The 25,446-nt window shown below is 41.4% G+C and overlaps 1 protein-coding gene across 2 annotated transcripts in view; it reads left to right on the top strand.

Annotated features, from left to right (window-relative positions):
* CEMIP (cell migration inducing hyaluronidase 1) overlaps positions 1-25,446 on the top strand; it is a 137,860-nt gene that overhangs the window by 57,315 nt on the left and 55,099 nt on the right. For both annotated transcript variants that reach the window (XM_069766198.1, XM_069766199.1), the window contains exons 3-11: positions 100-240; positions 3,026-3,164; positions 3,821-4,057; positions 4,997-5,176; positions 5,438-5,508; positions 8,700-8,795; positions 11,641-11,762; positions 14,816-14,957; positions 16,371-16,562. In XM_069766198.1, the coding sequence (XP_069622299.1) occupies positions 100-240; positions 3,026-3,164; positions 3,821-4,057; positions 4,997-5,176; positions 5,438-5,508; positions 8,700-8,795; positions 11,641-11,762; positions 14,816-14,957; positions 16,371-16,562 (1,320 nt within the window). The remainder of the gene's footprint in view (positions 1-99; positions 241-3,025; positions 3,165-3,820; positions 4,058-4,996; positions 5,177-5,437; positions 5,509-8,699; positions 8,796-11,640; positions 11,763-14,815; positions 14,958-16,370; positions 16,563-25,446) is intronic.

Raw genomic sequence — 25,446 nt, 5'->3', positions numbered from 1 at the left:
AAAACATGGTTTGGTACATAAATATTTTATAATCCGTGCTAGTACGTGAAAAAAAAATGTGACTGAGGTTGTAAAGTGGTTTTTTTTAATTCATACAAGGAATTTGCCCGCATGACGACCCTGAATTACAGCTCTGGAGTCCAGAACACAGTGAAGAAAATCATGTAACCATTGATGGGGGCAGAAAGTTTCTTCTGACGTCTTCTGTAACTGTACACTCCATAAATATCACCAGCGGGGGTAAGTCAGATATTTCTGCGGATCTGGGTATTGGAGGAACATGTCCCCAATGGCATATATTGCAGCATTTTTCTTTCGTTTATTTAAACAAATCATCTAGTTGATTAGCTGGACCACAATATTTGACAGCGGGTAAATTAATAATTGGGCTTCACAAAAGCTGAACCAAATCAGATTCAGCTGTAGACAAAGAGTAAAGCTGAAGGCAATAATCAGCAAGTATGAACTTTACCCTTTCTACTAATAAGCATTGTCACAGGTCTCGTCCAGGTACTTGTCAAATGTGTGTTCTGTCTAACTGTAATTACTCCGGAAATAGTGAAAGCATGCTTACACTGACATTATGGCTGAATATGGAGAGGCATTCTTATACCGTGGGATCTGCGGGTGCAGATATTTACCGACAATGAGGGTAGGCTACGTTCACATTAGCGTTGCGCGCCGGTGCGTCGGCGACGCAACGGCGACGCAACGCACGACGCACAAAAAACGCGCGCAAACGCACGCAAAAACGCTGCGTTTGGCGACGCGTGCGTCGTTTTTTGACGAAAAAGGGATCTGAGGACATCTGGCCATACAGCACTGCTGAATATTTTTGTTGCCCACATACTAGAAATTGCCACAGTCTAATCCAATCCGTTGTCACAATCCAAAGCAACACAAATGATCCATGTCCAAATCTTACACACCTAATATACAGGAAAAATAGACAATGCAGACCTACCTGCTATTACTTCTAAATAGAGCTTTTGGTTGTACAATTTATTCTCCGGCACAATGCCAAAATAAGACTATGGTAATGTGCATCGTTTTTTTTCTGCAGCCAAATCCTGCAGATTTATAGGATGCAACAGTTTTCCAATCCAGTTAGAAAAAAAACCCCAAGGGTTTCTGAAATCATATAGCTTTGGTTGGTACTGTAGACTGGAGTCTTTAACTGGCATTAAAAAAATGCAACAAAATAAACCTCTGCAAAATCTCATCATGTGAACATAGCCTAAGTGACCAGGGTTGACTTTAACATATTTGCCATCACTGCCCAAATGTGTATGTATATGAGTTAGACTATGTTCCCACAAAGTTTTTTTGGTGATTTTTTTATGCTGTATATTTTAGAAAAATTGTAAGTAAGCTATTTCACTTAATGGGTGCAGAAAATCTGCAACATCAAAAACACATTGTGGGAACATAGCCTTAGACTGTACAGGACAACAATGGAAATCCATCATACCAGGTTTAGGGCTCACGTACAAAGCCATACGGTCTCCATAATGCTCACCCATAGACATTTATTGTACTGTAGCTCCATATCTTTCTATCTTCTTAAAAATGTTTAATGTTTCATGAGATGCTGTGTTATGAAATAACGCCAAATCTATAATATTAAAAACTATTATTCTTTATATAGAGCCAAGATATTTCTTATCAGTCTACAAATTAGAGGGAACGTGTGCAGACCAAATTAGAGATCACATAGCAACATACTAATCAACAGTGTGCTAGGAGTGAGGAGCCTGCTCACAAGAGCTTGCTGTCTATCAGGGGGCAGGCATAGCCTCTTTTTTTTTTTTGCTAAAAATTAGGTTTTATACAAAGCTACACGAGTCTATGCTGCTGGACAATATCGATGTAACCAATAAAGGAAAGCTGTTTTCTAGCACTCAGTTCAATGTAGAGTTTTATTGGCACCCATCCATATTGACACCATATATCGACACACGTAGGGGTGAAATTCTTTCACCATAGAAGCACCTCTGTATGTATTGTGGTTCAATATCTCTGGGCGCCAAGAAAACTCTAGCTTGAACTAGGGGTCGGAGAACATTTTTCCTTTATTGGTTCTTCTGGAGGTCTGGTGAGGACTTGGACTGCTTCGCTGTTGCTCTCCCTGTGATTCCACACTACTACAGATGAGAACGTTATCTAAATAGAATTCAATTCTGCTTACATTTTACAAACTATTCTCCAGAATACAGATTTTTTTTTAAATTCACTCTAAATAAATTCAACAAAATGACGTCCAGCTGTAGAGGGTTGGCAGAACGTTAAGAAAAAAAATGAATGTGCACCTCACCAATCAATTGTTCCAGTGCCCACTCTACAGGTTCTTTGTGCCTCTTTTTTACCCTGCATGTGCATTTTTTTTGGCCTGCTTCTCTCTGGACCACGACTACCTTCTGTCGTCCATGTGCATCATGAACATCTGCTGGATAAACTCAGGCGACGCACATTTACAGTATTTATGCATGGGCAGATATGAAGTGTATGAGTAGTAAAGAAACAGTCCAGCTTAGGTGAAATAATAGAAGTGAGTCAGAATAGGGGATTTAATAGGTTTGCTTAAAATTGTTTTTAGGGAACGGTTAAAGGGAATCTGTCAAAAGGATTTCACACCCTCGAGCTACTTGGATGCTCTTGTAGCTCTTTCGTAGACAAGTCCAGGAATACCATTACATGGCCAGTCCATCCCTCCAATGCTGAGAAATCAGGGTTTGAATTGATGGGCAAATGAGGCTGAAGAGCTACTGTAGATCTTAAGCTTCTGTCACTCCAGCTCTACTTCCTGCACAGTACCACCCCTGCTTGACTGACAGTAGTGTATGTGTAGACCAAAAAAATTGACCCAGCATTTGAAATAGATTGGAGAGTGGAAAATTTGGTGACAGGATGACCAATTAGTAATGAGTTACACGTAGTTATGAGATAAGTCATAACATTAGACTTCGGGAGTGTTCCTGTGATAAATGTGTCGCTATTGTAAGTATAACCGTGTCTTGTTTTACAGGAAAGCTTGTCATCAAACCCAGCAATAATGCCATCATACTCCGGACAAGATACATACTGATTGAAAATGGTGCCGAGCTACTCATAGGAAGTGAGGGATGTCCATTCCAAGGACATCTCACCATCATCCTTTATGGAAGGTAAACCGGCAGCAGCGGTGGGTTGTTGAGATGAAGTCATTTCTGGATACCTGCGTTCTCTTTCAGAAAACTAAGCAAGCTAAATATGTGGTCAGCATCAGGACTTAAGCTAGGATGTGGAAATATAAATAGAAGGGGGAGACAACTAAGGAAAAGGTTAGAAAATCAGACTCATTTATAGGAAAAGCACATTATCCCATGAGTCACAGAACACAATGTGATGTGGATAAGCTGAATTTCAGGATGTATTTAATGAGGCTTAAACTTTACCATCTTGAAATGGGTGAGAATTTGGTAAAGGTGATTGGAACACATAGTAATTTTATCAAGAACGTAGGTCTATTTACAGCACTTATATGGCTTGTCAGTACTGTAAAAGGAACACAATGTCATCTTTATCAGATTACTCATTAATAATGTCCAGATATCAATGAATGTTTAGTAACAGTGAAGGCAATGAACACTTTACAGTGTATTTCAGCATCTCAAGTTTTGTACAATTTCCACTACTTTCCCTACATCCGGTATTAAATGAATATATAAAATGGCTCACGGTGTACTTTTTGCAATGACTGATGTATGTGTGTGTGTGTATATGTATATATTAGTATTTGCTGTGGATAATTGTTTAATCCCTTTTCTACCCTTACTTGCAGATCTGATGATGGTGAGCTTCCCCATGATTACTTTGGTCATAAATACATTGGTTTGGGAAATGGAGGAACTCTTGAGATCCATGGAGAGAAGAAGATGTCCTGGACATTCCTGAACAAAACCCTACATGCTGGTGGCATGAGTGAAGGAGGGTACTTCTTTCAGAAGAGTTGGGGGCATCGTGGAATTATTGTTCACGCTATTGACCCCAAAACAGGAGATGTGATTCATGCAGATAGGTAGTTCTACATTATGTTTTTTTCTTTGGTATTTTTAGTTGTGGAGCTAAATCCTGGATGTAAACCAGAAAACATTTCGAGACAGTGGTCCAGATTGAATCAAGATCAGTGGGGCCAATGGGTTTAATTTGGGTTGTGGGAAGATGTTTCCCAAGTGACTGGAAACTTGCTTATTCTGAACCACCAAAGAGATGTTTTAGGAGAAGGACTTGGAGGAAAATTTATTAGGCTGTTTGCACCACTTTTGTGGTAGAACAAGTTGCTACTTTTGGGAGGAAAAAACCGTGGTGCGAAAAGTGAGCAGAGTAATTTAGAAGGGGAAGAGATTTATTGTTCATTATGACAATAATTTTCGTTAATTATAACATATCTACCACTGTTGAAATCTGAAAAGTGTTCAAAATAATTTTAAAGCTCTGGATTTCATTGAACCACAGTGAGCACCATAGGAAAACTATTGGAACAGTGGAGAATCTTCTCCGTAGTGACTAGACTACTTCTCAGAACGCAGAGCAACAATTTATTTAGGAAGCTACTAAATACCTTAGAATAACATTCAAAATACTGTAGATCTTTCTGGTTTCACTTAATGCCAGTGCTCAAGACCCTAATATTAGAAAAGATTGGCCACATATAGGATTTCTGGGAAAGTTAGAAAACGCTTCTATATAAGTGTAACACTAAGGACTCATGCAGATGACCGTATTTTCGATCCGAGTGCAATCTGACAATTTTATTTTATGGGGTCATGCACATTTCCAAATTTTTTCCCCAGACAGACAATACTGCAGCACTTGGACAACTTGTCAGTTGCGCAGTAATCAATAATTTTGCACACCTTAGGAAAAATAGTATTACGAAGTTTAGGTTAAGTTGGTGCATTCTAAAAACGTAAGTAATTTTCATTCTAATTTTTCAACATTTTGTACTATTTTTTAGGTTTGATACATACAAATCTAAAGATGAGAGCGCCCGCCTGGCTCAATATATGAAATCAGTCCCAGAAGGTACAATATTATCAGTGGCTGTGAATGATGAAGGATCCCGAAATTTGGATGATTCTGCTAAGAAAGTGATGACCAAATTGGGGAGCAGACACTTCTTGCACCTGGGCTTCCGGTAATAATATTTATGTTTTAGCTTAGAAAATGTTAAGACTCGCATGTGTACTACTGCATACTCTGTAGCGTTAGTCTCAGCAATCACGATCTATATGTGTTGTTTGTAGACTTTTTAGGTGGTAGCATGTTACTTTATATAGTACACAAGCAGATTTTCTATGCCAGAGGTACAGAAGCCTGCTCAGTTCTGTTACAAAGCCTCAGTATGTGACGAAACTTGTAGCTGGTTCTAAAATACAGGATGTGCTATTCATTGCAGACACCCCTGGAGTTTTATCACTGTGAAAGGCGAACCCTCCAGCTCCGTGGAAAACCACGTGGAATATCAAGGTACAGAACACTTACTGAATACCATGAAAAATTCCCAGACTTGCTCATAAACTTTAATGGGTCATCTTTTTTACATATAAGGCAGATCAGTATGAATTGGACTTATTTAACATGGATTTCACTGACAGTGGTTGCTCTTTTCTTAAAGGGAATCTGTTGCCAGGTTTTTGCTGTGCAATCTTAGAACATCATAATGTAGAACGTGATACCTCGATGTGTAATTTACTGGTCTGTGTTTTCTGTTTCAATACAATCAGTGTTTTATCAGCAGTAGATTATTATTACAGGACAACTGCCCTCATGCCTCCTAGTCCAGGCTCGCCCCCAGCACCGATTAGCAGCTCTCTGTTACTATGCATTGTACACAGAAAGCTGTGCTGTCGGCCAACAACTGAGCTCTGCTAGATCTGCAGCAGAGACAACTGTGACACTATCATTACTGCTGCATCTAGTACACTAAATGATACATAGCTTGAATCGGGGTTTCTGTCCCTACCTCATTATGCTGTCAAATTTCATTGCAAAAACCCAATGACATATTTCCCTTTAAAAAAAAAATCTTTGAGAGTGGGAGCCTAGCCTTCCTGGTGAGGTGATCTCTGGCTGCCAGGTCCAGACAGTACATAGAGAAGTGGCTTTGGATGTGCACAGCTCTCTACATTCATGTCAAAGGGAGTCACAAAAGCTATTTTAAGATGTATAATATCTTGGCGACCCACCACTAACTAACTAATCACTGGAATAAGGGGTCCCAAGGTCACTGCATCCACACTGCACAACCCCCTTGGAGTGGTGGTCGACCACTTGCTCTGCTGCTTCATTCAAATGCTATAGGACTTTTTCAAAATGAAATGGTCATTTACATCAAAGGAAATAGGCTATGTTGTCACTGACTGCTGGGATCACCGCTCTTGAGGTTGAAGGGGCCACAGCTCTGCTTCAGCCCTCTTCATCAGATACAGTGCCGCTGCACAGAGAATACTTTTAAGGGGACAAAGTGTTTTGAGTTAGAGAGCATGTCCAAGGGGAAATATGTTTAAAACCGCACATAGTGATGTACAAGAATACAATATCCTAGTGGCCTCACTGATCCCATTCTGGAGATGCATGGTCCCCTGCTGGTTCCTGTCCTGACACAGGCGCATGTGACCACTGCCCGCTATAGCAGGACCCTCCTGCAGTCCGCTGCACAGCCGGAAGCGGGCAGGGAGCAAATCTACAAAGAGGAACATCCCTTATAGTGACATGTCACCTTCAAAGAGAAATTGCCTGCAGTGCTTGTGTGGATGTCATCGCTGCAGGAGGAAGTAGAGACTGTCGAGATCCAGACGGTGCAGAAATAGGAGCCGCGGTGGAACGTCGAGCTGAGCTTACCCTTTTTATTTTGCTCTGAGCTGTTTAAAAAATGTTTCATTACCTGAAAACAATCTTAAAGTGTTGCTCCATCTTTTGTATTATGTGATATTCATCCCTCATGTGTAGTCACTGTACCCGTGGCCTCTGTTCTGCTGCTGCTCCTTCTACGTTTGACATCAGCGCTGTTACTCTATGACCATAATGGCTGTGGCACTGACCTGGGGAGCGCTGTGGAAAGTCTGAACCTCGCCTCTCCCGCCTTTTGTCAGCCGTGGGATTGATGGGTGCTTGTCCATCTCATACCAAAGGTAAAGCAGGGAAAACATGGCAGCTGCCACATTCATTAGATAAAACAGATCTAAAGCAAGGGAGAGGCTAAAAAACCCATGACGGTATGAATAGGATGTGTTCGTACAGTCAGCAAATGTGAATAGGTAAATATAAAGTACAGCGTGTTCGAGGAACTTGGAACGGTCCTGGAAATCAGGAAACATTGGTAATTACTTTGGCAAGGGCTATATATATTTTTTTACTGACCGAATCTGCTTCTGAAAAAAATCTAATGCACTAGTTTCTTCCGTAATTCAGATGAGTCTCGCCTATTTAATTCCAAGGGCAGGTACAGACCACCGTATTTTCGGGATAGGTGTGATCTGATTGCATGGGGACCAATGTTTGTATATGGGGCCATGTACGCGTCTGATCTTTTTCCTCGGACCAAATCTGTCCAAGGAAAATATCGCTGCATTTGATTCGACATCTTAGTGCAATGCAATTTCCATGTACTGACAGATTGGAAAAGATGGAGACTAGAGATGAGTGAATTTGCTCGGGTTCCCTCTTATTCGGCAAGCTATAGCGCTTACCGACTAAGCTGCAGAGGGAACCCGGATACCTGGAGTGCGCCGGCTGATCAGCGCCCAGCTGCATGTGTCACGGATGTGTCAGAGTCACGACACATGCATGGAAAGCCTGTTTGTTGGGCTCTCCATCTATGTGTCGTGACTGAGACACAGCCGTGACACATGCAGCTGGGCGCTGATCAGCTGATCGGCCGGAGCGATCCAGGAAGCCGGGTTCCCTCTGCAGCTTATTCGGTAAGCGCTATAGCTTGCCGAATAAGAGGGAACCCGAGCAAATTCGCTCATCTCTAATGGAGTCTGGAGACATATTTTTTCCTCTTCTGAGAGAATCGGATCACATTACGCTCATACTCTGATCAAACTCCGATCAGAGTGTTATTTGCATAATCGACCTGATTTTCTTGGATGAGAGAATCTACGACCGTCTGCGCCTGCCCTATGGGTTAGCCTCATCACTGATGACAAGCGAGAAAGAAATCGTGCCACTTTTTTTGGCTGAAGCTGAATGATCTGTTATACGCTACGTTTAGAGAGAAACTAATGACAGTAATGGTAGGTTCACATAAGTGTATAAATAATCATTCAGAGATTCATCTACAAAAGTGGGACGATTTAAATCTCTTACAGGACCATTAACAGTTTCCTATGTTACAGAATTGCAAAGAGAACTAGCGATAATTAGTTTTTTGGTGAATGATTTTCATCATCCTTCTTGTCTTCTATAGGGTTAATATGTCGCGGTCACAGTGGAGACTCTTGCAGTGACATGATCGCTAGTTTACAGTAACCGCTTCCTACATGTAATTGTCGTCATATAGATCTTTCTATATAAATAGAGATAATGACACGGAGAGATCGGACGTTGTGAGCTCGGCGTTCCTGTGCTCTCCCTGCAGACCTCTGGATGATTTCATCTGTTACCTGCTGCCTGTTTATTTAACACGCTTCCTCCACTATTTATATGTTTGACAGGAAGCAAAGGGTCCGCCGTGGCTCGCGTGCATAAACTTTTCCAGGCTGAGAACGGAGAACACTTTAACGTTTCTTTGGCCAGCGAGTGGGTCCAGGGTAAGTGATGATACGGTCAACGTGTCAGAGTGTTTGGAGACATCACAGGACTTTCCTGCAGAGATGTAATGGCTCAATGATAATAATCTGGCACTTTGCTGTCTGACAAATCTGCTGCTAGTTGTTTGATGCACGTTGAAACCACAATTTTCACATAAACTTGCCATATTTGCTTTTCATCTTGCGCCATGTCCTCATTACTGTTGCGGTCTTGCTTGGAACACATGGATCATTTATTTAGGAACCTCTGGATATCTGCAGAAGGCCCGGCAGTCATGCAGGTCCTACATACAGGACTGCACATGAAAAATGTATGAGCTCCTAGATGGCAGGCACAGACCTCCCTTTTAACTCCCTTGCTCTATTTGCTGATCTTGGCTCATTGAGATTTTGGCCTTAGCTCGACGACAACAGCACACACACTGTCCTAATTTCATTATGGCAGCAATTTATTGCACAACCTGAAAATGTCACTTGCTATTTCTGATTCAGGAAAGAATTTGTGTTTTCCTTGGCGCCAGAATTCCTTGTCTAATTGATATTCCTGAAAAAGAGGCTGAACATTAATCTGGATTAAGACAAGGCTTTCCATAATCTATCAGATCATACTACGCTACTGATCCTGGAACCTGAATGCACCTTGCACTGATGCATAGATTGTGACCATCGATATGAAGCTCTTTATCAGAGATATATATTCTCAAATACATACACTTACAATGGGATTTCCTCTGTATTATGGAGGCTAAGGATATTTTACCATGCAAAATATTATTTTTGGATTGAAATAAATAAATGCGGTACATATAAAAAAAAAATGTTTTGGAAATAAAGGCATACATAAAAGGATGGACTTAAAACAACGATTCAAATTGGGATAAGCCAAAGAGACCTTTGGCAATAACTAATCTTATAGGGAAACAAAGGATTGGGCATGTTGAAAGTAAACGTGCACAATTGATCTTTTCACTGATCTCTTCAAGATATGTTAATTATTCTGTTATTACACTGAGGCTATGTGCACAATTATGTTTTTGCCCCACTTTTATGTCTTTGTTGGAGCTTCGATCTGTAAAATGAAATCTGAATGGAACCACCAACAGCACAGCTATTCACTAAAATGAGGCCGACTGAGTCACCACTTTGTACTCCATTTGACCTCCATCTGCCTTTTAGGTGGGCACTAAGTTGTGGTAGACTGTGTTTTTGTACCTGCCTAAAAAAATGATAACCACCAAAACAGAGGCCAGATGGAGTACCAAATGACTTAGTCTAGTGAACGGATTGGGGTTCTGTCCAAATTTAATTTTCTGAACTTAAAGGGAACCTGTCACCCCATTTTTTCAGTAGGAGATAAAAATACCGTTAAATAGGGCCTGAGCTGTGCTTTACAATAGGGTATTTTCTGTCCCCTGATTCCCTACCTATGCTGCCGAAATACCTTACAAAAGTGTCCTTTTTCGCCTGTCAATCAGGCTGGTCAGGTCAGATGGGCGTGGTCACAGCGCTGTTTCTCCCCCACATCTTGCTTATGTTCCCGTTAGTGGCGTAGTGCTTCTCGCATGCGCAAGTGCCGAATGCACTGCGCAGCTGTAGAAAAAGAGCGCGCTCGCCGCTATGCAGCGGTTTCTCGGTGGGCGCGGCCATCTTCCTGAGGCCGCGCGTGCGCAGATGGAGTCTCCTGCTTCCCGGGGCTTCAGGAAAATGGCCACGGGATGCCGCGCGTGCGCAGATGGACATCGCGGCGGCCATTTTCCTGAAGCCAAGATTCGAACTCGGCTTCAAGAAAATGGCCGCCGCGATGTCTATCTGCGCACGCGCGGCATCCCGCGGCCATTTTCCTGAAGCCCCGGGAAGCAGGAGACTCCATCTGCGCACGCGCGGCCTCAGGAAGATGGCCGCGCCCACCGAGAAACCGCTGAATAGCAGCGAGCGTGCTCTTTTTCTACAGCTGCGCAGTGCATTCGGCACTTGCGCATGCGAGAAGCACTACGCTACCAACGGGAACATAAGCAAGATGTGGGGGAGAAACAGCGCTGTGACCACGCCCATCTGACCTGACCAGCCTGATTGACAGGCGAAAAAGGACACTTTTGTAAGGTATTTCGGCAGCATAGGTAGGGAATCAGGGGACAAAAAATACCCTATTGTAAAGCACAGCTCAGGCCCTATTTAACGGTATTTTTATCTCCTACTGAAAAAACGGGGTGACAGGTTCCCTTTAAGACAAAAATCCCAAACTGAGCCACAAATGTGTGGCCCAAATGGGATTGGAAATTGGCATTGTATCAAATACTTATTTTCCCCACTGTAGATCCTATGCAGTGTGAAATAATTATATGTCCTCTTATTTGGAGGAAGAGTGTTTTTCCAGGTCGTAGTTCAGGGATCAGCAATTTTTGGTATTCTAGCTATTGCGAAACTACAACTCTCAGCGACAATCAGGTGGTTGTCGTGGCGTAATTTCACAACAGTTGTAATACTTAAGGATGCTGTCTTCTGCCCTAAGTGCAATGGCAATACTTGAATACCATAAAGTAGTACTTGCATAAGGCTACTGCTCCCTCAAATCCCAGTATCCGTACTGTTTTGCTGTGGGACAGTAGACAGCTTAGTTTTGTATGTAATTTTATTGTCCGCTCCTTAAGAACTTCTTTCATGTGTTTCAAGCAAGTTGATGAGACATTCAGCTGTTTCCTATACGCCGCTAGTCTATTACTCGGTGTTGTCATCCTGATGGAAATCCTGTGACATTCTGTCATGGCTTCACTTACGTTATCTGATATAATACCTACACAAGTAATGTTACTTGCATGTGATTTATGCTTCACTCTCTACTTTCCAGATGTGGACTGGACACAGTGGTTTGATAAATATGAAAGCACTCGGGCCAGAGACTGGGAAAAGTTGTCCGAATTCCATGCACCTCATCCTGGCAAAATCTGCACCCATCCCATTAATATCCAGGTATTATTACTATACAATATTTTGGGGTGAATGATCGATTTAGAAATTAGACCATTTGGCTGAGAGCAAGTAGCTTTCTACACCAGAAAGTAAAGGCAATACCGTGGAAGTCCAAACATCTGAGGCTATCGAAGAAGAAGAATTGGATTAAGTTAGTGCTTATTCGGATTCAGGAGCCTCAGAACATTCAGTGAGAAATCGGATCCTTTATCTTCCATAAACCCTAAACTATTTCATATTTTAGGTAATGGATTTTGGCAATATAATAAGCATACTAGTCATTATATTCCCAATTTTGCGGAATATTTTAATATTGTTTTACATTTTTGAGTTAGTATGTTCTTTTAGGGCGCAGACAGACGGCCGTATAAATTGTAAATACAAAACCCGGCACTCAACTTTGTGATGAGAAGAAATGGGTAATTTATTGTATCCCAAGAAAAAAAATGTTTTGGTCACACAAAAGGACCTTCGTCAGTAACGTGTACTGGGATAGAAGTTGGGTACTTGTGGCTATAAAGGCTGCCAGTAATGCCTGGAATGCAACGCTGGTTTTTAAGAGAAGAGAGACTGTACAGCCTTAATATCGGCTGGCATCGCGGTGTCTTTCGCGGTGACCTACACAGCGGTGGACACCACGATGCCAGCAGACATTAAGGCTGTACAGTCTCTTCTCTTAAAAACCAGCGTTGCATTGCAGGCATTACTGGCAGCCTTTATAGCCACAAGTACCCAACTTCTATCCCAGTACACGTTACTGACGAAGGTCCTTTTGTGTGACCGAAACATTTTTTTCCTTGGGATACAATAAATTACCTATTTCTTCTCATCACAAAGTTGGGTGCCGGGTTTTGTATTTACTTGTCATAACGGTTTGGGAACCTACCCGTGCACCTTTCTAGGTTGTGCACATGTTGATCTAATACTGGCCGTATAAATTGGACTGTGATCGGAGTGCAGTGATCGGAGTGCAGTGAACGGACTGGCCAGCGGCTCTCCAGACCTGAGCTTCATATATTTCTATGCAGATGTCATGCACAGGTCGAGTGAGCCGCCGGCCAGTCCGAGCATTGTGCTCCGATTTATACAGCTGTCTGTCTGTTCTTTTAGGGCGCAGTCAGACGGCCGTATAAATTGGACTGTGATCGTAGTGCAGTGAACGGACTGGCCGGCGGCTCTCCAGACCTGAGCTTCATATATTTCTATGCAGATGTTATGCACAGGTCGAGTGAGCTGCCGGCCAGTCCGAGCATTGTGCTCCGATTTATACAGCTGTCTGCCTGTGCCCTTACAGACACCAAATTGTTGCTAGATGCATTAAATATATATATGTGTAAATTATTTTCAATCTTACATTCCACTTGTAATAAGTAAGTATCCTTTGGATGTGTGATTCTATAGTTAATAAAACAACAGGTTTGACACCCAAGGCCACTAACTTCTCATTACTAGCCATAAATACAACCACATGCTGCGTATACCATTGCAACCTTTTCTCTGATCACAGTCGGCATCCTAAGCTTATTTTCTGTGTCTGGGTCTGATACAAAAGGTATAATAAGGCCAGTAATGTAGACAGCCCTGCAGAGGGAGCAGAAACCTCCACATTCACTTCTCACTAGGTAGGGGAATGTCATCAAACGGCCTCACAGGGAGAGGATTTGTGATGTTGTTTCATATACTGGCAGGGGAGCAAAATCCCAGCTTATATCATAAATTAACAAACAAAGGCTACATTATGAGCATAGACATTGTGTGGCTCTCACAAAGATCTCGTCTGAACTCCTGCAGCAAGGTTAATTTATTAATAAATACAGCGTCAGTGCACACCTAGTGGTGAACTGTGGAATTAACATTTTTTTCTGTTTATACTGTTAGCACATGTTGAAAATTATCCGAAAACCTAATATTGACCATGTGGCACGTTGAATGCGCTTTAAATGTGTTTCATACAATGATTTCCTGATGAGATTTTAAAAACCTTCCCGTGGGGAAAAAAAAATGTGATCTGATACTTCTGATGGAATCCACTCCAAACTTGCCAGCATCAATTCTAAAGGCTGCATAAAAAAATATATAGAATGACAAAATGTGTCAAAAACCTCATTGGATCTGAAAACGTCACAATAATGGATTTCTCTTCAAAACAAGATGTGTTTGTCACCCTAATAATAATCAGAGTGCAATACCCTTAAAGGCACCATCTCCTTCAATGGGATTATTGTGAAAAAATTAAGAAAACAATGTGTGGGGCAAATTGCATTGTGTAAAGCAGTTCTAGCACCAAATGGATATGTTCCAAAGTTTACCTGCAGTCACAGACTTTGTAACATTTAAGGCAATAAAATATTACCTCTAAGAGGGGCCTCAAGAGTACATGGGAAAGCAGGGAGCCATGGAACGGGTCTTAGGGTCATGTTTGGTATCTAGAATTCAGCATAAGTCACTCGTAGTGATGAGCGGGTGCACTAGTTGCTCTGGTTTTCCCGAGCACGCTCGGGTGACCTCCGAGTATTTATGACTGCTTGGAGATTTAGTTTTCATCGCCTCAGCTAAATGATTTACAGCTACTTGCCAGGCTGAGTACATGTGGGGGTTGTCTGGTTGCTAGGGAATCCCCACATGTAATCAAGCAGGCTAGTAGCTGTAAAACATTCAGCTATTCAGCTGCCCCGATGAAAACTAAATCTCCGAGCAGTGATAAATACTCGGAGGTCACCCGAGCGTGCTCAGGAAAACCCGAGCAACGAGTACACTCGCTCATCACTAACATAGTAACATAGTTAGTAAGGCCGAAAAAAGACATTTGTCCATCCAGTTCAGCCTAGTCGCTCATCTTTAGAGCACAGATTGTGCAGAATTGTTATTTTATGGGGAACTCAAGATATTACTAAAAGTGACAGATTATGTTACAGAAGACCAATGTCATGTTCACCCTTTGTGGAGAATTAGCATGTTACGTGCGCACATTTTGCACCCTCTTCTCTGGTAGAGTTGGATACTGAGCGTTTGATATTGTTGCCATCTGTAGCTAATGTTTTTTTTGGTTACAGGTCACTACACTTGACGGGACTGATATACCAACACAGGTCTTCTACAAGGGTGGCCGTGACTATAGGTTTGAATGCCGCCAGAACAACCAGGTTCATACACGGTGTCCAGACTACAAAGTCCGTTTCCTTTGTGGAAAGCCAGGTGGGAGCACACATAGCAAAAGTCTGATTTTTAGCTTTATTTTTTCAAATCAGATTTGTATTAGATTTTCAGTAGAGTATAAACAACCATGTAAGTCACCTTCCTAGGACATCAACAGGTAAAGTAGACAGTAGGCTAATGACTTTTATCCTAAGTCATGTGGCAAGGCTCGAAAGAGGGTCGATACTGACTTTTAGGATTGCTACTTCCGGTAGGTGGCAGTAAAGTTCTAATCCTACTCCTCTCTGAAGAGAAAATTTGCATATTTCTCAGATGAGCATTGGAAGGCTTAAGTCCCCTCACCTTGGCATGTCAGGCTTGACATGTCACTCTCCGCAAGGAGAAAGGTTGCCCCTTGGATCTCTTTCACAAAATGAGACATGTAGAAGAGAAATTACCTTTTCTTATACTGTCAACTGCAAACTACACTGCAGGGGTCCTCACCCCATTATGTTTCATGCCAAGAATATTCATTTATCATCTTAACAGTACACCTTAATAACAATCCACCTTTTTTGACTGCATTCATATGAATACTCGACTTGTGTGTTCTCTATGACAAAAGTGGAATAATCCCCTGCCAGACGGTTCTGGTGGTGGCTTATTCCCGGGAGAACAGAATCGGTAATCTCTCTCCTGCGGCATTTTCTGTTGGGAAGCCTCCATACACAATAGATGGCTGTCCCATCCTGCTCAAATCTTTGGGATTGACCGACTTTATCTAATATGAAAGTGGGCTTTATAAAAATATAATCAAAAAACTTTATCCAAAAACAGTAATGACAGAATGAGTTAACTTAACGTATTTTGGAAAATATTTTTCACTCATATTGGCATTCCTATACAATTGTCAACTGCATCATCCTTACCACATGTTAAAAGTAAAATTATGTTATTCTCCTTCTCAAAATTAATTTGTTACGGGTGTTAGAATATCCCACATAGAATTCAGTGGGATATTCAGGATGACTATTCTGTTCCATTTTTTTATGTAACAACAAGGCATGTGCCCAGATTTATCCCATGTTCTCTCATATATCTATTGACCTTTTCTGGGATAGTTTATATTAGATTGTAAGCTCCATGTGTAAAAAATATTACAATATGTTAGTAAAATAAATACGGTAATTTATCTTCTATGCTATATTTTTTAAGGAGTTACAATTAATTCATGACATTGACAATTGTAATAAATAATGTTGATTAACAGGAGTATACCCTCTAGAACATAATAAAAAATATTTTTTAAATTGAATCATGTGATTTCAATAAAGAAGAAAAACGTACTTCTATGACTATCTGTTCTCATGAACGCCTTCGCTGAGTAAGTTCTATACCAAGGCAAGAAGCAAAAACAATATCATTCCTGGTCTAAGCAAAAAAAATAAAAATGATCCCAATCTGTTTTTACAGTGAAGCCCAGGCTGACTATGACGGTTGACACCAATGTGAACAGCACCATCCTGCATCTGGCAGATAATGCCCGCTCTTGGAAAGCTGGAGATATCATCGTGGTGACCAGTACTGACTATAGCATGTACCAAGCTGAAGAGTTCAAAGTACTTCCCTGTAGAGCTTGTACACCCAACCAGGTCAAAGTGGAAGGTATGGAAAACTCTGCAAAGATATTCCTTATCACTTCTCATAGATATACGTGTGAAGCTTCTAGAAATCAGTAAATGGCATTTATCAGCTCTGTACCTATAGCGCAATCTGCAATTCATGATCCTAAAAACCTCTACTTTTAAACACCTGCCCATCGGCACCACCACTGCCAAAGATCCCAGCAAGGTCTCTGTTTCTTTTCATTATCAGAACATAGGGTCAGCAACAACTTTACATGCCACAATAACAGCATTGATGGGACATTTTCTACAGGTAAAAGAGTTAACATCATCTAAAACTATCAAAGCTAGTGTCAGTACCAGGCAATCATTGACCAATGCCACAGCTGCCGAATGGGCTTGATGATGGCATTCTCTACAGCTGTGCAGCCAGACGGGGTTCACCACAACTCTGCCAAACAATGGCCTGTATGCTCCTGGAAATATTGTTCATATGCATGACCACAAATTATCACACCACGGACTTAAATGCACAACAGTAGGACTTTTTCCTAAATTCTGACCAAGAAACATTTTGTGGCCAATAAAATATGTGGTTCCCCCAGTTGAAAACATTTTAATTGTTTGCGACTAATCTTTTTCGTACAACTAGCTCTATTAATGCTAGTTTAGTATACCACATAGGGAACAATGACTGTTATACCTCTAGTCAAAACTTACACCCATATATTTCCTGGATCTCAAAAGGCCCGTATACACATGAACCTGACAATTTAGTCTGTAACGGCCGGCCATTTGATCTGTATGCTTGGAATTCATTTGCCCAATCCATCTGTCCTGTTGGTAGATAAGCCATTCCCAGATGATCCTGGCAGTAGTTTACTCCACTCTACCCATATGGGACGCTCAACCGAGCTTGGCATTTCTGTGTATGGGGGAGTCAGAAGAGATCACAGTCTACAGTGGTCACCTACCAACCTCCTGCCATTCCAATGCCCATACTTCCTTGTTAACTTGTTTACTGGGCCCCAGCAATAATGTGACTAATAGTTTAATGTGTTTGAAGACATTCTGATTCCTCCCAGACAGACAATGTCAGGGAAGATAAGTGTTGGAAAGTTTGAATGTTATTGCCCAACCCTTTAATTCTCTGGGCGATAAGTCGCCACAAGAGCTTTCTGGCAGTGACTTTATCTTCTCTTCTCCCTGAAGACACTTGAATGCTCATTTATGTAAATATATAAGTGGGAGTCCAGTGTAATAGCTGTCACCAAATAAGCTTTCAAACTGTCTTTTACAGCATCTAGACACAAAGGCCAATATATCAAATATTTTAATGACGATATAGCTATGAAGGTTACTGTGTATCAGCGCTTTATTTACTACTGGAATCCTTTTCAGGTAAAGAGGTTGTCCACTTTTTACATTAATGACCAATTCTTGGGATAGGTCATCAATGTCTGATCGATCGGGGTCCAACACCCACCACCTCCACCAATCAGCTGTTATGGGTGGTGGCGTCCGGTCGGAAGTACTCGCTTGCCGAGCTGCTCTGTCTACTTGTAGTGGCCGGGGCTTGGTACTTCACAACCGCCTCCTATTCCAATCATGTAGTACCCTGCGGCAGCCACTACAAGTAGACGGAGCCACTTGGCAAGTGAGTATTTCTGTCTAGTGGCCATCAACACCGATAGCAGCTGATCGGCGGGGGTGTTGGACCCCGGCCAATCAGACATTGATGACCTATCCTAAGGGTAGGTCATCAGCGTAAAAGTAGTGGACAAACTCATTAAATAAAATGGGAAATGCTTTTTGACCTTGACTAATATTTCGTTTCTTAATCTGTGATATTTAGCAAATATTTTTCTGATTTCTGTGAGTTCCTTCCAGTTATAAGATCAGTCAGGCCGTCCCAGTCCGACTGCTCAATGTTTTTTTCTCTAGCAGATGGGTTGTAGTTTATCACCATCTAAAGGAACCTCACTGTGTTTCTGATTGTTTCCTGTAGAAAGATGGGGCGACCTGATAAGTAGTGGAACATTCTTCCCCTTAACTATGTCATCTCTATCTTCTGTATCTAGACTGCAGGGGGGTATTGGCCTTTGTGGAAACTTGTATCGGGATAATTGTATCCAACCGATGTGACTTGGATTGCTTTGCCAAGGGAAAGCTTGGACATTTTTCAAAGAAAATAAAGGCGGTCAGGAAAGTGTAATAGAGAGGGGATGAAAAGCAAGCAGTGCCGCGAAAGGCAGAGTTCAGCCAGAGAGGCATACACTGTAGGAGAGGTCATGGAGCAGGCCCCTCATATTATTCTTCCACATATGCACAACCGACCAAATCTATAATGTTTAAATACTTAATATTTAGCACTTGGCCAAGGAACAAGACTAATAATATTGTATATTTAGGTCAGTGCTAACGCGTTCTGCAGCACTTTACAGTCAGTGGAAGCCGTATACTTGCTGTGCATGTAGTGTCAGAGGAAATCACAGATTAAAGAGTGATTTATCTAAAGCTAAAAAAATGTAAGTTAAACGCTAACATACTCTATAGATAGTTTACTTTCAGATCAAGCAGTGCTAATGCATGGTGGCAGGTCAGGTTTAATGGAAGAGTAATCTGTTTATACATTACGTCTGGTTTTCCTTTACTCTCTCTAAAGGGATGGAAACATGTACATTTGTGACAGGTACAAAGAAGCTTTTTAGCATAGGAGCAGCTTGCATTTACCGATGCTGTGAATCATTCCTGAAGCTTTTCCTGCTTCTTTCTAAACATCTGTATTTTCCTATTTGACGCTGATTTTGTCTGATTTTTGGCACATATACAGACCGTGATCTACCGTCCGCCTTAATCTGATAAGCATGATCTCTTGCTGCTGGGGACTACATGTCAAGACATCAGTGCTCCCTTACATCACATGCACATGACATCCTTTTTCCTGAGGCAAATCTCATCATTGTATAAGAATTCCATATACACTGGGAAATGGGAACACAAAGTGCTTGTTAGAGATTTGTCGCATCGGCAAGGAAGCAAAAAAGTCAGTTTCTGGGTAGAGTATATGTGTTGTAAATTTACAGAGATTGTGTGGGTATAAAGGCATTGTTTCTCCCCCAAAAATACATATTGTTTAAATCCATTTTTATGTTAAATATATCTTTTGTGATAATTTATTTGCTAAGTCGCGATCTATATTAAACAAGATTAGGAGCCTTGCACCTTGGCTTTATACTAGACTCGTACTTCCTGTTCTGTATGCATGACTTTTCAGCAGTCTCATTATCATCACAGACAGAAATACAATGAAAGGTAGTGAATGGTGGATAACACAGGACCCACCATTTACAATAGCTGTCACAGATCACCTTCTCCCCCTGCCATCAGAATGACTTTTGCCTGGTGACAACCTGCTAATACATACTTTAATACAATTCAGTAGGGTCAGAGTCAGTCTATTGATGCTGAAGTCCTTGTGGCGACACAAAGTGTAGGTCTAATATTAGGCCTGACAGCCGATGTAAAAACAGCAAGATTTCTGATTTAAAAAAAAAATTGATCTGAAAAAAAGAAAAGAAAAGATGACGAAAATTGTTAAAAAACAAAACCTCTTTTAAAGGTGTTGTCCACTACAGGTCATTTTTAATTGGTAACGTACCCCACATAAAACTGAAAACCCGATTCTCCCCTCCTAGACTGATACTGCTCATCCAGTGTCGGCGCAGTGTGTCCTGGCAGTCACATGATATTGCTATCTTCTTATCCATTCTGAAGGAGTAGTGAAGTCTGCAGCCGATCAGCGGCCTCTAACTGGCAGCTGAGAACAAGTGAGGAGCGATGCCATCCCGGGAGGTTTATGTGGTTTTTTTGTAATTATTATTTTATTTTATGTGGGGTACGTTGGCACTTAAGAAAGGGTTGTGCATTTGAAAAAAAAAAAAGTCTAGATGCTTCTTCATGTGACTTCTCCCCATAACCTGTTGTGTATATATGAGGAATAATACTATTTCTGGCCATTATGTGACTAGAATCCTGCAGTTATTTTCCCCTTAACTAAAAGCCTCTGCATTTTCTCTGTGCCTTTCATCTTTTGTTTCCCTAAAGCTTCTCCTCTCTCCATAGACTTTTATAGGCAGCAGGTGTAATTTCATCCTTTACTGCTGATATGTAGATGGATTTTAGTAGCTTCTGAGAGTGATCAGTGCAGGAGACAAAAAGCGATTGATAAATGTGGAAATATCGCTGTAGAAACATGTCTCTTCCAGAAAAGTTTTTTTTCTCTTCACTTCTACTGTTAATTTATTAAACTAAATATGTAAAAGCGTAATAACTATTTAACATAAAACCGAAATTAAATAATAAGTCATTTTGTGATGTCTTATTCCATTTAGGCAACGGTTTTAGATTACGGCTCTCCAGGGAGTGGTCTGGTATGTCTCAATGTTGCAAATCAGAATACTTATGTCTGTCACACCTTGGCCTAGTTGCAATCGGCAAATTATATAGGATCTGAACCAGTATAGTACCACCACTTCAGTCACATTCACTGTGTAGGCTGCTGAACCTTGGGAAAAGGGAATCTGGCTGGGTATAGACATCTTTACCTGAGACACCCTCAAAAACTAAGTCCTGGTGGTGTAGCCATTAATCCCCCATTGTTGTGCTGTGCCTTTCCCATCAAGGGCGGACATATCATTGGCGCAGCCTTTGCTGCCACATAGAGGTCCAAGAGGCAGTGGGCCACATTTACGTCCAAAGCAAGTGGAATTGTGCACTATGATGGGCTATTGGACTGCGAAAGGCCCATGTATTGTTGTTGCACAGGGCCCTATTCTATTTTTGTCTGCCAGTTTCTCTCATTACTATATTGTAGCTGAAATAAGAAATAAAACTCCTTTTAACCTGTCCCTACCTAAACAGTCCGTGTTTGCTGGTTAACCCCAGGACCACCATAGACTCATACAATTTTAGAGCTAGAAGGGACCTCCAGGGTCATCGTGTTCAACCCCCTGCTCAATGCAGATTTCACTAAACCATCTCAGACAGATGTCTGTCTAGCCTCTGTTTGAAGACTTCCAGTGAAGGAGAACTCGCCACCTCTCGTGGCAGCCTGTTCCACTCATTGATCACCCTCACTGTCAAAAAGTTTTTTCCTAATATCTAATCTGTAGCTTCTCCGTTTCAGTTTCATTCCATTGCTTCTCGTGTTTTCACATACAAATGAGAATAATGATGATCCCTCTACACTGTGACATCCCTTCAGATATTTGTAGACAGCTATTAGCCTTGTTATTTGCAAGCTAAACATTCCCAGATCCTTTAACCGTTCCTTGTATAACATATAACTTTGCAGTCCGCTCACAATCCTGGTGGCACTTCTCTGAACTTGCTCCAGTTTTTCAATGTCTTTTTTAAAATATGTTGCCCAGAACTGGACACAGTATCCAGTTGAGGCCTGATCAAGGAGGAATAGATGGCGATAATTACTTCATGTGATCTAGACTGTATGCTTTTCTTAATACATCGTAAGCTGTGTTTGCCTTTTTTGTTGCTGCATCACACTGTTGACTCATGTGCAGCTTATGATCCATTAGTATACCCAAGTCTGTTTTACATGTGCTGTTGCTTAGTTCTATTCCTCCCATTCTATAGATGTAATTTTGTTTTTTGCCCACATGTAGAATCTTTCATTTCTCTCTGTTAAATACCGTTCTCTTAGTCACTGCACATTCATCAAGTTTATCAAGATCCTTCTGATTCAATTCTCTGTCTTCTCTAGTGTTAGCTATCCCTCCAATTTTTCATCATTTGCAAATTTGATCAGTTTACCTTCAGTTCCCTTTTCTAGATCATTTATAAAAATGTTGAACAACACTGTGGCCAGGATAGAGCCTTGTGGTAACCCACTTGAAAAACTCTGTGCTGCTAATCTGTCTGTGCAGGCTGCGTATCTGCCTCACGTAGAAGAGTGTGTAAGTTACTTCACTCCCCTCTTCTCCTGTCTATATGATGAGGCATATGGCGCAGAGAAATAGGTGACTGCAGAAACGGCTTTAAAAAAAAAGTCTGCATGAGAGCTGCACATATCTAATTACAATTTGCAGAATTGCTTTTTTATTAATCTATAGATGCATTGGAAAAAAAATTAAAAATTATTGCAAAGCTGTAAATAGACCTTAACATTCTTATAGATATTGATTGAGCTTGTAAAATGCAAATGTATTAAGCCTTTATTCATTTTTAAAGTTAAAAACACCTTTGGATTTTAGCGCCGGCCTCTGCAGCTAGTTTACTGCTCCGTAGTCTGTTCTATTGGGGCAGGTTCTAACAAAGAGAGATGTCAGCAGCCAAGCTTTTCATGTCAGGGCTTCATAATGATCTGTGCATGTTCTATCTTTAGCAATAATCCTCCCACGATTTTTTGAAAAATGTTTTCAATGACAGAAATGGCTCTATGATCACAGGAAGACAGATGTTGTATACGTTGTACTATTCTTTCCTCTAAATGTCAGAGAACTGCAAACAAACGGTTATGCAATGCCATGATGGAATGAGAGCAGCGTGTAGAGATTTAGCCGGAGTAAAACATCTGGTTTATGGTATTTCTGCTTTTCAGGGTCGGTCATAGGGAACAGATATGTGAAGAAGACATGACATTAGCAAACCTGTTTAATCTGAACACATTTATATTTAATATCTGGTAACAGAGGGGATAATTATTAATAATAATAATGAGATAAATAATAATGATCAGCGAGTTCATCTCATATGTTAGGCCAACGACAGGTAATAGTGATCACAGTGAGAGAGGCACAACATAGTTGGACACAAAACAGCGGAAGAACCAGGAAATTAGGAAAGTCTACTTGTTACATACCGTAATAAAGAACTTAAAGGGAATCTAATTTCTCCACTACCTCATTTATATAAGTTAAATTTGCTTTTTTTATAACTTGTGTTTTGTACCCTTTCAGCTGTGCCTATTAGAAAATGAACTTTTAAGACTGCCAGGTGGTATATTGATGAGTGCTGAATAGTCCACTGGGCATCTCCAGACCATGTTCAGCCCCCAATGTGAGCCTGCTAATGCCACCCCTCCGGATTTGTTGTGGATGACATCCCCTACATTAGCCACACAAAGCTGTTGCTTGCCCTGCTGATCATAATGCATTTGCACAATTTGCCCTATCCTGTTCAGGGCCATGGAATTGCCTCCCTCCTGCACATACCCTGGTCTACTGATTAACGGTGCTAGCGCCAAATTTGCATGGTAATGTGGATAATGGAGACATCATCACCATCATGGCAGGGGGGATGTTAGCTGGCACTCATTGGTGCTAAGCATAGTCTGCAGACACTAACTAGACTTCTTGGCTCTCATTTTCTTGCAATGTGGGAGATATTGATCTCTATATACTGCATGATGGGCTGCAGGGGTGCAAGAGACAAGTTGTTTAAAAGTAAAATTAAAGTATAAAGACAAGGTGCCGCTAGTTTTGAACCTGTCACCCCCAAAATCGATGGTGAGGTAAGCTCACCATCATCAGGGGCTTATCTACAGCATTTTGTAATGCTGTAGATAAGCCGCTGATGTATCCTGAAAGAGGAGAAAAAGACGTTAGATTATACTCACCCAGGGGCGGTCCCGCTGCGGTGTGGTCAAATGGGTGTCTCAGGTCCGCTACGGCGCCTCCTATCTTCATTCCATGACGTCCTCTTCTGGTCTTCACGCCGTGGCTCCGGCGCAGGCGTATTTTGTCTGCCCTGTTGAGGGCAGAGGAAAGTATTGCAGTGTGCAGGTGCCGGGCCTCCCTGACCTTTCCGGCGCCTGCGCACTGCAGTACTTTCCTCTGCCCTCAACAGGGCAGACAAAGTACGCCTGCGCCGGAGCCGCGGCGTGAAGACCAGAAGTGGACGTCATAGAATGAAGATGGGTGTCTCAGGTCCGCTCCGGCGCCTCCTATTTGACCAGACCGCAGCGGGACAGCCCTGGGTGAGTATAATCTAACGTCTTTTTCTCGTCTTTCAGAATACATCGGGGGCTTATCTACAGCATTATAGAATGCTGTAGATAAGCCCCTGATGACGGTGAGCTTACCTCACCATTGATTTTGGGGGTGACAGGTTCCCTTTAAGGACAGGTTCTCTTTAATAATAGTAACCTTTCCTCTTCCGGTCCTTAACTGCTGATAACCGTGGTCAGCGTGGAGTAGGACCTCACAGATGTGGCAGGTTAAATTGTTACTATTGTGCCTTATACTGTACCTTTCAGTAGATTCAGGTGACATGTTTTATGCAAAGATTAGGCATGTTTTAAAATTGAATGTACAAAGGGGCATGATGAAAGATGTAGAGTATTCTCTAGAAGATATGGGCATTTTGGGAGTTATGGATTAAATAAGCAATATCTTTATAAGGTAACACTTAAAAATCTTTAGCCAAGTTCAGAAGGCTCATACCCTAAGAGTTCTCTACAGGAGGAGGTTAATATTAGGCCATTTTGGTAAACTATATTTCCCCTTTTGTTATTCATCGGCGCAAACATCTGCTAGAATATCACAAAAACTAAATTTAGATTGACCTGGCTCCGTTCTTTATTACACACACAGAGCAAGCAGTTTGGCACCTCTTCTAACCCATCTTCGCGCTCCATAAAATAGTCAATCACTTGTCACTTAGTAATAAGAAACTTTAAAGAATAATATTTGTAATTATGTTATAAAAAGGCTGCGTGGGTTATAAAATCTTTAGGCCATGAGTCAGGACATGGACTACCAAAAACAAATCTAATCTACTGCTAATTGCAGCTCAGTCCTCTCTGGCAATTCTTCTCCGTGTTCTTCACCATGATGGGACACTTAGGAACGCAGAATACATAGAGGACTGCTAAAGCTATGTTGTTCTAACATGAGAGCCGGAGT

This window comes from Ranitomeya imitator, chromosome 4 (assembly GCF_032444005.1).
Source record: "Ranitomeya imitator isolate aRanImi1 chromosome 4, aRanImi1.pri, whole genome shotgun sequence".
NCBI classification, from domain to species: Eukaryota; Metazoa; Chordata; class Amphibia; order Anura; family Dendrobatidae; genus Ranitomeya; species Ranitomeya imitator.
This window is presented reverse-complemented; position numbering and strand designations above follow the sequence as displayed.